The sequence below is a fragment of the Heterodontus francisci genome, chromosome 16 (assembly GCF_036365525.1).
Source record: "Heterodontus francisci isolate sHetFra1 chromosome 16, sHetFra1.hap1, whole genome shotgun sequence".
Lineage (NCBI taxonomy): Eukaryota > Metazoa > Chordata > Chondrichthyes > Heterodontiformes > Heterodontidae > Heterodontus > Heterodontus francisci.
Genome location: NC_090386.1, coordinates 82305247 through 82320840, shown reverse-complemented (window position 1 = coordinate 82320840; position 15594 = coordinate 82305247). Strand labels below are relative to the sequence as shown.

Here is a 15594-nt window from a genome sequence, read left to right as displayed (position 1 = left end):
AAGGAAGAAAAAATAACTAAAATTGAAAGTAAAATGGGGGGCTGTCATGCTCTGAAATTATTGAACTCAATGTTCAGTCCGGCAGGCTGTAGTGTGCCTAATCGGTAGATGAGATGCTGTTCCTCGAGCTTGCGTTGATGTTCACTGGAACACTGCAGCAATCCCAGGACAGAGATGTGAGCATGAGAGCAGGGGGGAGTGTTGAAATGGCAAGCAACCGGAAGCTTGGGGTCCTGCTTGCGGACTGAGTGGAGATGTTCCGCAAAGCGGTCACCCAGTCTGCGCTTGGTCTCTCCAATGTAGAGGAGACCACACTGTGAGCAGCGAATACAGTATACTACATTGAAAGAAGTACAAGTAAATCGCTGCTTCACCTGAAAGGAGTGTTTGGGGCCTGGGATAGTGAGGAGAGAGGAGGTAAATGGGCAGGTATTACACCTCCTGCGATTGCAGGGGAAGGTGCCCTGGGACGGGGACGAGGTGGTGGGGATAATGGAGGAGTGGACCAGGGTGTCGTGGAGGGAACGATCCCTTCGGAATGCTGACAGGGGAAGGGAGGGGAAGATGCGACTGGTAGTGGCATCACGCTGGAGGTGGCGAAAATGGCGGAGGATGATCCTTTGGATATGGAGGCTGGTGGGATGAAAAGTGAGGACAAGGGGAACCCTGTCACGGTTCTGGGAGGGAGGGGAAGGGGTGAGGGTAGAGGTGCGGGGAATGGGTCGGACACGGTTGAGGGCCCTGTCAACCACAGTGGGGTGAAATCCTCGGTTGAGGAAAAAGGAGGTCATATCAGAAGCACCGTCATGGAAGGTAGCATCATCAGAGCAGATGCGTCGGAGACGGAGAAACTGGGAGAATGGAATGGAGTCCTTACAGGAGGTAGGGTGTGAAGAAGTGTGGTCGAGGTAGCTGTGGGAGTCAGTGGGCTTATAATGGATATTGGTAGACAACCTATCCCCAGAGATGGAGACCGAGAAGTCGAGGAAGGGAAGGGAAGTGTCAGAGATGGACCATGTAAAGGTGAGAGAAGGGTGGAAATTGGAAGCAAAGTTGATAAAGTTTTCTAGTTCGGGGCGGGAGCAGGAAATGGCACCGATACAGTCATCAATGTACCGGAAAAAGAGTTGGGGGAGGGGGCCTGAGTAGGACTGGAACAAAGAATGCTCGACATATCCCACAAAAAGACAGGCATAACTAGGACCCATGCGGGTACCCATAGCGACACCTTTTACTTGAAGGAAGTGCATGGAGTTGAAGGAGAAGTTGTTCAATGTGAGAACAAGTTCAGCCAGGAGGAGGAGGGTGGTGGTGGATGGGGACTGGTTGGGCCTCTGTTCCAGGAAGAAGCGGAGAGCCCTCAAACCATCCTGGTGGGGGATGGAGGTGTAGAGCGATTAGACGTCCATAGTGAAGAGGAGGCGGTTGGGACCAGGAAACTGGAAATTGTCAAAATGACGTAGGGCGTCAGAAGAGTCACGGATGTAGGTGGGAAGAGACTGGACCAGCGGAGAAAAGATAGAGTCTAGATAGGAAGAAATAAGTTCAGTGGGGCAGGAGCAGGCTGACACAATGGGTCTGCCGGGACAGTCCCGTTTGTGGATTTTGGGAAGGAGGTAGAAACGGGCTGTCCGGGGTTGTGGGACTATGAGGTTGGAAGCCGTAGAGGGAAGATCTCCAGAGGAGATGAGGTCAGTGACAGTCCTTTAGACGGTGGCTTGATGTTCGGTGGTGGGGTCATGGTCCCCGTGATTATGTTGTTTTAAGCTCAGTGGATCAAATTTGTATAAAGAATTTTACATGTACTTTTTTTTATTCGTTCATGGGATGTGGGCATCGCTGGCTTTATCGCCCATCCCTAATTGCCCTTGAGAAGGTGGTGGTGAGCTGCCTTCTTGAACCGCTGCAGTCCTTGGGGTGTAGGTACACCCACAGTGCTGTTAGGAAGGGAGTTCCAGGATTTTGACCCAGCGACAGTGAAGGAACAGCGATATGGTTCCAAGTCAGGATGGTGTGTGACTTGGAGGGGAACTTGCAGGTGGTGGTGTTCCGATGCATCTGCTGCCCTAGTTCTTCTAGGTGGTAGAGGTTGCGGGATTGGAAGGTGCTGTTGAAGGGGTTTTGGTGAGTTGCTGCAGTGCATCTTGTTTATAGTACACACTACTGCTACTGTGCGTCGGTGGTGAAGGGAGTGAATGTTGAAGGTGGTGGATGGGGTGCCAGTCAAGCGGGCTGCATTGTCCTGGATGGTGTCAAGTTCTTGAGTTTTGTTGGAGCTGCACCCATCCAGGCAAGTGGAGAGTATTCCATCACACTCCTGACTGTGCCTTGTAGATGGTGGACAGGCATTGGGGAGTCAGGAAGTGAGTTCTCGCTGCAGAATTCCCAGCCTCTGATCTTCTCTTGTAGCCACAGTATTTCTGTGGCTGGTCCAGTTCAGTTTTTGGTCAATGACAACCCCCAGGATGTTGATAGTGGTGGATTCAGCGATGGTAATGCCATTGAACATCAAAATAATTGTTAGATTCTCTCTTGTTTGAGATGGTCATTGCCTGGCACTTGTATGGCGTGAATATTACTTGCCATTTATCAGCCCAAGCCTGGACATTGTCCAGGTCTTGCTGCATCTGAACATGGGCTGCTTCAGTATCTGAGGAGTCATGAATGGTGCTGAACATTGTGCAATCATCAGCGAACATCCCCACTTCTGACCTTATGATGGAGGGAAGGTATTTGATGAAGCAGCTGAAGATGGTTGGGCCTAGTACACTACCCTGAGGAACTCCTGCAGTGATGTCCTGGGACTGAGGTGATTGACCTCCAACAACCACGACCATCTTCCTTTGTGCTAGGTTTGACTCCAACCAGTGGAGAGTTTTCTCCCTGATTCCCATTGACTCCAGTTTTGTTGGGCTCCTTGATGCCATGCTCTGTCCAATGCTGCCTGATGTCAAGGGCAGTCACTCTCACCTCACTTCTCAGATAAGGTTGACTTTGTATTATAAATGGGCTCCCAGACTCTAAGATTGCTATTGTAGCACACCAACGCTTTAAGATCAGGTCAGAAACGGCCTCGATCTACATGCAATTAGAGTCATTTGGGAGCAAAATTTTGCCATGTCATTATATCTGTGTGGTACTGCAACTCTTATTGTTGTAAATTACAGTTGGAATTCGTGGAGCTTCTTAACACTTTATTTATTTAGAGATACAGCACTGAAACAGGCCCTTCGGCCCATCGAGTCTGTGCCGACCAACAACCACCCATTTATACTAATCCTACATTAATCCCATATTCCCTACCACATCCCCACCATTCACCTACCACCTACCTACACTAGGGGCAATTTACAATGGCCAATTTACCTATCAACCTGCAAGTCTTTGGCTGTGGGAGGAAACCGGAGCACCTGGCAGAAACCCACACGGTCACAGGGAGAACTTGCAAACTCTGCACAGGCAGTACCCAGAACTGAACCCAGGTCGCTGGAGCTGTGAGGCTGCGGTGCTAACCACTGTGCCACTGTGCTGCCCCTTCTGCTAAAACATTATGTACTGCCCAAATATAAACTGAGGTACCTTTACACTTTGTAGTGAATTCTTCTGTTTTGGTTAGAGATGGTCTAGGAGCAGATTTTGTGCAGAAGCTCCTCTAGTCATGAACTGAAGTGGGATAGAGGCCTGTGACTGGTATAGTTAGTACATGATCACAAGGACTTTCATATTGTTTGAAGGGGAGATTTTGCACAAAATGTTCCTTCCGAGCTGCTTCTGACCAGCAGCTTGAAAGCACAAAAGCAGTACGACGTAGAATTCAAATACCACTAAATATTTTGGTATCGCCCTTTGTCTCAAAATCTTAATTTTGTATATTTTCAAGAATAATGTTCTCATTTTATTCTTTGTTGCTAAATAAGCTGTGAACATTTTCTGAAAACAATTTCTGATTATGTATCTTAGAGCTTACAATGGCAGAGATGCGTCAGAGTCTTGAGCAGGAAAAGGATCGCATGGTCGCAGAGATGAAGAAGCAAATGGAGGCAGAGAAGCAGCAGGCTGTTGATGAAACCAAGAAGAAGCAGTGGTGTGCGAATTGCAGAAAGGAGGCTATCTTCTACTGTTGCTGGAACACCAGTTACTGCGACTACCCTTGCCAACAGGCACACTGGCCGGAGCACATGAAATCTTGTACTCAGTCAGGTACATAGTGTTATAACTTAGACCCAGGCTTGGGCTTTCAAGTCTTGACATTGCTTTCAGCCTGAATTATCTCATTTTAATACTGAGCATAGATGGAATGTATACATTTTTTTGTGAAAACATATTCAAAAAAGGGATTTTTGTTTTTTAAAAAAGAAAGCCTTTTTGAAGAGGGAGAAGAGGTGTGCATCATTTTTATCACAAATGTTATAGGAGCACTGATTTTAAGAAGGACAGTGTAGAATCCTTCATCTCATTTGATTTCTGTGCCACCATTATTGCAACCATTTCAGTAATATGAATGGGGGCACATTGACTTTATCCTTCTAAAGTCCAAGCAGCCATAGGCATAGAAGATTGAGTTGTCTATAAACACCCACATTAATCTTTCATTGAATACATTTTATGCATTATGAAACAAGTCCCCTGCTCTCCCCACTCTTCATTGTTAATGTCCAATATAAACTTTAGCCCATAAGATAGAGTCAAACCTAATAAAACAATTGGCACCTTTCCAGGATTGCCTTTAAATTGCTGCAGTCAGTATAGCAGTTTGGTTTTAACAGATTTATCTTTTGATTGTAGCCACTGCTACTCAGCAGGAGACTGAATTAGAAGTGAACTCCGATGTATTAAATAAAAATGTACAGCAAGCCCCTGCCGTCCAGCAGTCACCTTCAGAGACCAAAGCCAGCCAAAACGACAAGGACCCCAGCACAGATAAAAGCAAGGAGAATGTCACAGTAAGTAGTTCCTGGTTACTTTAGTCAACAAAACCTTCCTTCAGACACTTCAGGCCTGCACGGTATTCATTGAATAGCTTATGTTTATTTTCAAATCTATTCACAGCTCAGATAGGTGAAACAACCACAGTTTTTATTTGGCAAAGCTTTTTTTTAATGGACCAGTGTGTTACCAAACCAAATTCACCGGCCCTCAAATGTTGCAATGCTAGTTTAGTTCAGCTCCTGCTGGAGAGTAGTTGAAGATATGCCTCTGCTGACCACTTCGAAATGCTTTACTGGTGGGTTTTTTTCTTCAGTGTCACATGCTTCTGGTCCTCTTGTTTCACATTGTCCTCTTAAACCATTATTTCTTTGTTTGCTTTTCATAGATCATGATCTTTTCCTGTTACATAGATTCAAATAGAAACCAATGATGCAATATCAACTGTTTCCAAGTTGACAAAGGAAACTATATACAATTGCATTTAAAATAATTATCTCCTTTGTTTGCATGTTGAGCAACATAGAAAGACTTATAATCCTCTGTTTCAAGGACCCACTTGTAAAGACTTGATACAAATCTTCATTCAACTCCAGTTTAGGCTGGACAAAGGCCAAATTACTTAATCAGCACATGTGTCATTTCTAGCATTATTTTAGAAATGGGCTTATTTCTGACACCATATTTCTAGTCAAGGCTAGATTTCCCTTAGATTCTGTATCTGTGTTCTTTTCCTTTTCTTTACCAGTTTTTGTTACTTCCCCCCTTCTCCTGAAAGCATTGTTTCTGTATTCTTTTGCTTTGCTTTGTCAGTTTTTGTTACTTCCCTTCTTTTCCTGAAAGCATTGTTTCCTTGCTGCAGTCTGTTTACTCTCATTCCAGGCTTTCTCTATATTATCTTGATGAAGTGGTCATTATTTTTATGTAAACCTCTACAGTGAAGGTCAGCAAACTAGGTGACAGTATTGTCCAGGACATCTTGGCTGAGTGTAATCCTGCCTTCACACTCCCTGCATGACACTTGTACATGTGCTTCCAGTACGATTTGCTGCCCTAACCAGCTAAGCCACCTTCAAATGTTCAAATAACCAATAAAAAATAGTTCTTTTGCATCGTGATGTAAATAGTCGCCAACTGTCAAGTTTCTGAATCCCAATTATCTCGTCAAAGTGGAGGCCTAGAACCTGCCAGCAGAGTAGGAAGGAAAGTTAATAGGGAAATAAACGGAGCTGTACTCGTGTGCCTTTGAGCAGGCCACCTGCTCCTCCTGTCATAAGTGATTGGTCAGAAGATATGGATACGTTTTTTGTTGATTTCAAAATAATTGCAATTAGGTAAGGAATTTTGTTCAGAAGAATGGAACACTTTTTATCCCTTTCCGGCACCAGTGTCAGCTTCAAGTAAAGATCAAATAAAACAGGGACTAGAAGCAAAGCAAAACTCCCTCTACCTGCAACGTTCATTTTCTCCCAATCTCTGAAATAAAAATCCCCCACTGCCCAAAAAAAAATTAATTTTCCTTATTTACCATAGTAGCCATCCTTGGGCTCAACCTGACACACAGAAGTCAATCTTGAATTAATGGCCCAGATTTTGCAATAATAAGAACGGTGAAACTATCAGCGCCTACCGTTATTATGGAGTGAATTGGACAACAAATTCCAGTGTCCGCACATGTACAGTAAAATGCCAAAATCTGTACTTGCTGGCCGTGTTGCCCTGCTTCCCGCCAAGCTTGACTACACTACTACCTCATTGATAGACATGGCACTAAAGCACACAAGGGGCGTGAAATTGTGGTGCTTACCCACAGTCTATGTGCTAAAATTGCCACGAAAGTTAGATTTTAAGTGTAATGAATGTTTAATGGAATGATAAGTCTTAATTACTACCAGAAAACCCCTCTGGCATTGAAAATGTACTTTTACAAGTGTCAAGTTTCATTCTTACAGATTCTAATTATTGTTGGAGAATATTTTTTAAAAACTTTAAATTTAAATAACTTTTAAAACTTTTTCTTTCTAAGTCTTATTAAATTTCACCACTCCTCTACCTCTCTGTTCTCCTTTTAAGATGCTGCTTAATACTTGCATCTTTAACCAAACATTTGGCGTCTGCCCTAATATCGTGTTAGATTTTGCTTTGTAGCGCTCCTGTGAAGCATCTTGGGATGTCGTCTTATGTTAAAGATGCTATATAAATACAAGATGTTGGCCGTCTCTTTTATCACTCTAACTTAAGCCCGTCTTTTCCTCTCTTGATTTCATTTTCTGTACATGATTTTACATTGAATTAAGTATTCTAACTTGTATTTCCTGGTTTAGACTCTGCCTCAGTAAGCATTCTTTAATCTGATTAGTTGAAGGGGCACACTTGTTTGCTCTGCTTACAGACTCCACAGATCCACTGTAGGGCACCGCGCTAGAATGGCTCTCAAATTACTATGCCCTGCCGTGCAAAAGCTTAGTAAAAGTCTGTGGGCGGCCATAAGAATAGTGAATGGCTGATTTGCCACTGACAGTAGAATCCGGACCATCTCTTGCAGCAGAGAGAGAAAAATAAAAAAATATTTTATCCCAAAAGTCTGAGCTGGATTACACCTGGGTTCCAAAGGTGAAAGGGAAAAGTTTCAACCTCCTGCATTATCCATTTAACTTTCTCTTCTCCCCAATCCTGAGTTACTGGCTATGTAAAGAAAGAAGCATAAAATGGGTGAAGCAGCAAGTTCTGCATATCTTCCTATTTGTCACACTGGTGTCACCTGATTCAATTATTTTAATTGGAGTGAATATTGACCAGGGTGACCACTTACATTTCGGGCCATAAAACTGCTGATTTTAAGTACTTTTACCAATGATGCTGTGATGTGTTGCCCAGATCCATCTACTATTGTGGCTTGTTACAAATTTACCACCGGAGCTTAAAACTAGTATTGCGAGTTAGCCACCTGTTTTAGAAACTGCCTGGTTTTACTTCCCCTTGATTTTAACAGAAAAGAAAATTAGGTGGTCTATCACTGGAGTCTGACCCGCATTGCCAATTTTACAATCCAGCGGTGAATTGAAAATGACCCCCATGCCATTTCCTGCAACTAACCCACAAGCCACAGGAGATTTACTAGTGATATATAAAGTTTCAAATAAAATAACAACTTTTGTAGTCCAAATCTGCCGTAGATTCTGAAGAGTAAAAGAAAAACAGATCAAGGCTGCCTCAGTGACATGACAGGCATGAAGACCTACAGACTTCGAAGAAAATCACTTGCTCTTTCGAATAAAAGTGAAGAATTAACAATTATTGTTCAGAATAGATAACATTATCTGATTCAAGACCCTAATTATTTAGCTATGCTACGAATGAGGAAAAAAATGAATAGTAGTAGAGGCAGGCTGAAATTGTTAATAATCAAAATGGAAAAGATAAATTAACATTAAAATGAACTTGCTAAAGTTTTTACAGAATTCCTAAATTACCAGCAGTCCAAAAAACAAATTTCCGGCTGAAGAAGGAAGCAGCAGTCCATTGATTTAAAATTACATAACTGCCTTCCTAAATACAAGCAAAATATTAAAACCAAGAGCAAGAGCTCCAGTGTATACAGATGCATATTCATAAAATGTTGCTTTTAAAGTTCTGTCTGAAATACTGTGACTGCAGATAGGAGCAAGTGTGATCAACAACCAGCCTATTAAACTGGTCCAGGTCCAGCTTCTGACAACCACCTACATTCTAACAACTCAACCCACAATCATAAATACAATCAGTTACCAACCAAACAGATCTTGGCAAATGGAGAGAAAAACAAAATATCACCTATTTAAACCTGAGCAGAATTCTGTACAAATCCCGTGGGCTGAAGGAGCTGCTTCAAGCAGTCTCTGTTAGACTGGCCAGTGATACCTAAATTGCAACAACCTCCGTTTTCCTTTGCTTGGGCATAACATTGCATCTTAGAAAAATTCACTAAAACTTCACTTACCATCAGTCACTGTTCCATCTGTTGTGAAAGTGATACAGATCCCCTCTGTTCAGTTGGGTTCATTTAAGCATGTTAAGTGTTCTTGGCAATCCATGCGTCCTTTCACACCAACTTAAAAGTCTTCAGAATGTAATTGGAGGATGTTCTACACCCTTCATACATGAAAATCCAACTGTTTTCCACCAAATTAGGTAAAAGTAAAATACAGTTTTTAAGCCTAGATGGGAACCATTTAAACACTGCTCACCAAAAGTTAACAGTAATAGTTCTACAAATGTGTCTTTGGAATGTTAACATGGAGCTAACAATATTGTAGAAATACAAAATATATAGAAAATTTATGGCACAGAAGGAGGCTATTCAGCCCATCATGTCTGAAAAAGAGCTATCCAGCCTAATTCCACTTTCTAGCTCTTGGTCTGTAGCTGTGTATGTTATGGCACCTCAAGTGCATATCCAAGTACTTGTGTTTTATACGGTTCCAGCATTACTTCCCTGCTCTTATATTCTATACCTTGGCCAATAAAGGAAAGTATTGTCACCTTCCAGTACTCAAAACTTCTCCTGTTTCTGAAAGCTCTTTCACTTTCCCTTTTCTAACACATATTTCTCCTATTTTTTTGATCCAAGAAACCCTTAATTGGGACATTAGGGCAAAGGCAGAGCTGATCTATTGTGAAATTGTCAATGGAGTTGTGTATTATGATAGACTTTACAGTGGAGCTGTTCTTCCATCTTTTCTTCTGCGCATTTTTGCAGTTTTCTTGTACCACCTCTGTAATAAAATATTGCAATTATGAGCCAAGCTCTGCTTGGGAAGGGTGACTTAGATGCTGCTGCTTTTCCCGTTTAATGTTTCATTGCTAAAGAGTGCACTTTAGTTCGACTCTGAGGCATTGCACCTATTGTTGATGATTAGTGGTGTTCGGGTGTCACTGTAGAACTCTCTTTCTGCGCAGAGAATGTCCAGAGGATTCAGTTTACCAACACAAAGTTGAAATTCGCCTTCAGGTAAGCCAAATGGTTCTACAACAAGTGATTCTTGGCACATTTGCTACTTCACAGAAATATGTCCCCACTCTGTTCGATTATACTTCTATGTAGGAATGTGACAGGGAAATATCATCTTGGCAATTCCTCTACACTGAGTGCAGCATTGGAAGTAACAAATTGTAGCTGGATTAATTTTTTTTTAAAAAGGTACATTTTATTGAGTTTATGTATATACAGTATATGAATTTGAAAAGGCAAAATACTGCGGATGCTGGAAATCTAAAATAAAAACAGGAAATGCTGGTAACATTCAGCTGGGCTGTGGAAAGAGAAATAAAGTTATTGTTCAGGTCGATGAGTAAGAATTTGCAAATTATTTTCTTTCACTTCTTTCCTATGTGGAACACATTATTCTAAGCAATGCACCCTCGAATTTTTTTTTGGAGTGTGTGGCTCCTTTAAACTTACTCGTGTGGCTGCATACACGCTGTAACTTAAAGAAGCTGACTTGTGTGCGGCTTGCACAGAGACTTTCGGGTTGCTGCACGGGAAAACTTGCAGGGAACATTGGTTCTAAATGAGGATGTTGCATTGTAAACGAGTCTCAATTTGCTGTGTAAACCTGTTCCCTGACACTGCCTCACCTCCATACTCTCTTCCTTCCAGCCCCTTTTTTGTTTATGAAGCGATGCCTTATAGTTAAGGTACATCTCCAGTGCTGTCATCCCGTTGCCCTCTCTGCGTCCACAGAACATGTTGTTTTGGTTATTAGTTTGTGCTAATGCCTTCCTCTTCTATTTGTTTTTTCTCGCCAGTATTCAAGAAATGGTAATGATAGTGAAACTAGATTGAGAAGTTCCATGCATAGAGAAAAAAGTATTTTTCTCTGCTTGTGCAGTTTTATCCATGACCTATAGGATGAGGGGAGATATTCAAACTATTTCCATTTGAGAAATATGAAGATAATAATTGCAGTAGTTTACCCAATTTTAGAGAGAGCTGGGGTTGTGTGGATGTGTGGGGAAATGAGAATTGAAGAGGATGACTGGGGAAGCTCAGAACTGCAGAGTTTCTTCAGATCCACTTTGACCTTTGTCATTATTTTTTCTTTCTATATTTAAATCCTGAATTCCCTGATTTCTGTGGTCATTTGATATGAAAAAGGGTCTCCTCTACTTTTGTGGGAGATCAGCGGCTTTTGTTTATAATGGTGAATGTTTGCAAGCCGCTTTAGAGAGTGAGATGTGTGCAAAAGGAACAGTTTTCGTATGCCTTTAGTTTCTAGTTGGTTTCAGGTCTGTTGGGGCAGTGGAGTGGGGTGGGGGGGTGGGGGGGTGGGTGGGTGGGTGGTGCTGCTTTCAGTCTGCATTAACCATTTTTGATTTTGTTACCTGTTTGGTGCCAGTAAGATAATGGCCTCGAGATTGGTTCATGAAGCCCCTATTTTCTGGCCATTTTGTTCCTTTCCCAAAATGGTGGGCAGGAAGCATGCACATGTTTCCATCTGGAAGAGCGCTGCCCACTATATTGGGAAAAGAACAGAATAGGACTTCTTTACCCACATCTGAAGCAGTGTTGGACCCTTTGGTATGCAATTAAAGGGACTAAAGCCTGCTTGAGGCCCCCTCAAGATTGGTGTGCCCTGAGGCAGCCTGGCTGTTCTCTGGGAAACCAGCCCTAGGCATTGTCTGCAACAAAATAGGTAAATAACTGATATGGGTGGAACAGGAGTGCCCCTCCCAACCTCACATTAAAAGAGACAATCATAGCCATTACTACCCCCCCTCCCCCGCTCCCCTGCACCACCCCCATTAGCACTGCACACCTGCAGTCATTGTAGTTGACTTTTGAACTTAGACATTCAGAATTTAAAAATTGCCATGGTAGTCTGATGCTCGAGCTTTTTAAATTTCTAATGTCACAGAAAAAGCAAAGTAACATTACAAATTTCCTGATTTTGTCGGAGGCTGGCAAGCAAAGTTGTGTGAGTGACTTTGTGCTGAAGCAGAACTTTACCTTTGCCAATTCAAGAGCAATGCCAACAAGAAATATAATGCTGGCTGGCTAATTGCATCACAGTTAAAATTGCTCCACTTATTGTACCACTTTATGCAGAATAACTGAGGCTTGATGTGTACTGCCACAGATATTACAGGGCACTGTCCTTCCTCCTGCAGTCATATTAGGAAGTAGCTGACAAATGCAGAAAAGCTGTTTACATTTTTGTGTTATCCTTCAACTAATATGCAGTCATATTAGGAAGAAATCAGCTACGCTGTGGAGAATTGGGAATTGAAGGCGGAGATTTTAAAATGCCAGTTGTGAGAACATACTAATCAAATGATCTGTGTCCTTTAGCTTTTAAGCCACGCCCATCATTAGTTTGGAGTCCTCTATTTGGTGAGGGGATATGGCTGCATAGCACTGGCTTCTGAATTTTGCTTATCCTTGAACTTTGTCAAGATAGTATTGACACTTGCCTCTTAAAGCAACGACAGTTAAGTTTCTTTCAACTTGTTGGAGGCTGAGTGAGAAAGAAGAAGCACACACTATGGGCTGTATTTTACCAGACCCCCAATGTCGGGGGTCGTGGCAGAGTGCCCGGAAAATACCTCTGGGAGAGGCCTGCTAAGGGCCACGATACCGGGAAGGCCCTGCCCCATTTTACCAGCAGCAGCGAGGCCTCGTGACGGTCCCCCCTCAGTGATGGCAATTTAATTTAAATATTTGAATAAATTCAAATCAATGCATACTTACTTACCTCGTTGTGATGGCCATCCCACGCCGATATTCCAGCCGTTGCCGGAACTCCTGCGCCTCCAGATCTCCATTTGGAGATCCATGGCAGCACACTGGTGGGGAGTGGGGAAGAGTGACGTTTTCAGGGCAAGGTGAGGAGCTGGGAAAACTCTTACTATTGGTTAAGGGGATGGTGGGAAAGTTCAGGATCAGAAGAAAAGTTTTTTGTGGGGGGAGAGAGGGCAATTAATAATCTGATTAGTCATTGTCAGGTGGGAGAGGGAATTGGAACTTTGAATAAAATTTTAATTTTTTAAAAACTTAAAAAACCTTTAAAAATTTAAATGCCTTGGAAGGGCCTGAAACCCTTTAGAAATGGCGCCAGCACCTTCATGTTGGTGCCGGATGCCATTGCCGGGGACAGAGTGCCCGCCCCCTCTCCGTCCCTTCCATGAAAATGAGCTGCTGCACTAAATATTGCGGCAGCTCAGTGGCACACATTGCGCGCGTGCGCCGCACCGTTTTTGAAGCATTCGGCGGCGAGCTGTAAAAATTCAGCTCCATATACTGTAAAATCTGGTATGTTTCTGTACCTTTTAAGTTTAGGGGATTGACTTGCATACCAAGTTTTATTGTTTCTTAAACTGGTAGATTAAATGTGATTTGTTTATTTTGGTAGTTACTATATCTGTCATTGTTTATCAATGTTTTACCTGATTGAGCTGTCCCTCTTTGCTTTCTGATTGATTGGGCTGTGACAAAAGAGAAAAAGCAATTGTGTCACTTACAGAGTGAGGTCTAGTGTTGCCTGGGAGATTGGGGCAATAGCAGGTACATTGAAGGCACCCAATTTGAGTGGTAGTTGCAGGAGGTCAGTGAGCTGCAGCAAACATATTCCAGATGTCTCCACAGAAATGGTCTTGATTGCATTTTTTAGAATTTTGCCAAGTTGTGGAATGCAGTAACTAAGTCAAGGATTAATTCATAAACACTTAAAATCTGTTTTTCCACCCACAGACCATGCCGGTTGTGGTGAATCCAGCAGTTGGAGCAGTCACTGTGCAATCAGAAGTCCAGTGCGCCCAGACCACAATGCCTGTCCAAACCCGCAGAGCCTGAAAGCTGCAGTTCTTGTGGAAGGACATCTGAAGAAGGCAACGTAATGGAGCAAGACTTTGCATGGGGATTTGTGGATACTGCCCTCGCTCTCCAGTCCTGAGTGGATAAATTCATTGTTTATCTGCTTTGTACATAATATACAAAGCTTTTGTGACACTACATTCTTGCCTAGCATTAAAAAAAGACAACAAAAAAAACTTCAAGCTGAAGTCTTCAGAATATGATCACATCCTGCAAGCCTTTCGTCATTTATAGAACTTGTCAAATTCTAAAGCTTCATCCCCTTGTATTTTCCTTTAATGTGACTTAATGGAAGATTCTAGACTCAAAGTTTCTGAAAATGTAGTGAATTGGGGAACGTACACAGCATGCAACAAAAAAAAGCCTTTAGTAGTTGGACCACAGCATATAATATTTATATGTAGGAGTCTGTGAAACCCAGTGATGTAAAAAGCATGAAATGGGGTGGGGCTGGGGGGGGGTTGGTGGGGGGAGTCTTGGCATTTCTCATGAAGGAGTACAAAGTGGGGAGGTACATCGCGCTGCTCATTTTTCCTCTTCTCCACATATTAGCAATTATTTGCTTTTGTTATGTCTGACATTTGAACACAAGGAGTTTGTGTGTATATGAGATGATCCTTTCGGTGTTCAGAATGATTCCAGTGCTTCTCTGATGTGTATATTTTTTGTTTTTTAATTTTCATCCTGGTTTATAAAATAAGCAGTTTGTACAGTTTTCAGTCAGTCCTGATGGGTAAATGTTATTAAAATAAAAAGTAGGAAAAAAATTGACACTATAGTAAATTTACCATTGTTTTTTGAGAACATGACTTGCTAGCCTAACTTGTGAAACAGAATTGCTTTTAGCATATGGAAGTATTTTTTCACATTTCTTTGTACAAAGTTTATATTAAAAATAGAAAAAAAATGGCTTGTATCTCTTCTATTGCTGCCTGATTGGTATTTTGTGAAACTATAAATACCTGGTGGCATGGTAGCAAAGTGCATTCATGCTGAACTGAAGTACGGAGTGGAAAATTGGATTTGTGCTCCTGGTATTTTAATGTATTGGCTTCTCTCTGTGCTATGGAGACAATAACCGGGACTTTTAATCGCCTGTGGGGGCAAGAACGGGAAAGGGCGCAATTTGAAATTAGCGCTCCTGGAAGGCATGTCATTGTCCCGACACCTCTGGGACGCACTGCTATTTTCAAAGCGGGGTGGGGGGCATGCGGTGTTGCTGGTGGGGAAGCCGGGAACTTGCTCGTTCAGTTGCTTGAGGAGCTTGTTAACAGGCTGGAGAGGGTCAGAAGGCGCAAATGGCAAATCAGCAAGCTTGAAAAGTCTGGTGCAATGTGGGGAGTAATCAAGCAATATTTTCTCTGATGGAAAATGTTTTTGTCTCTGTTCGGGTTCAACATCTTTTATTTGGCCATTTCTCTGCGCCGTGAGGCTGCTGGCCCTCTGAAATTCTGTCTCCTCTATTCTCCAAGGATTACCGTATGCCTTTGAGGATCCGGCTCAGCAGAGAGCTCCTGACACTCTGCACCACTAATTGAGTGCTGAATTCACCTCCAGCCCAATTGAGGCATCTGCATATGAGGATGGGCATGTGTCAGGACCCAGAAATTACCAGGGCATGGGCTTCCCAACCCCAGATTGAAAATCAAGCACCCATGTGTTTCACCACTGGGAAAGTTGAAAGATGAGACAGTGAGTTTTCTTCTACTAATTAGTGGTGTCCATCTGATGTTTTCCAGCTGGAATTGAGGTAGATTTTAAAATTTCAATTTAAAATTCAACTCACTGTGGAGTTCAGAAAAGCATATCATTTGATG

The 15594-nt window shown here is 42.5% G+C and overlaps 1 protein-coding gene across 10 annotated transcripts in view; it reads left to right on the top strand.

The window, feature by feature from the left end:
* zmynd8 (zinc finger, MYND-type containing 8) overlaps positions 1 to 14221 on the top strand; it is a 168418-nt gene extending 154197 nt beyond the window's left edge. For 9 of the 10 annotated variants that reach the window (XM_068048487.1, XM_068048488.1, XM_068048485.1 and 6 more), the window contains 3 exons: positions 3961 to 4200; positions 4786 to 4943; positions 13655 to 14221. In XM_068048487.1, the coding sequence (XP_067904588.1) occupies positions 3961 to 4200; positions 4786 to 4943; positions 13655 to 13756 (500 nt within the window). In that variant the 3' untranslated portion in view covers positions 13757 to 14221. Of the gene's footprint in view, positions 1 to 3960; positions 4201 to 4785; positions 4944 to 9864; positions 9917 to 13654 lie in introns of all 10 variants that reach the window. The other variant, XM_068048480.1, reaches the window with a different exon arrangement.
* Positions 14222 to 15594: the final 1373 nt, after the last annotated feature.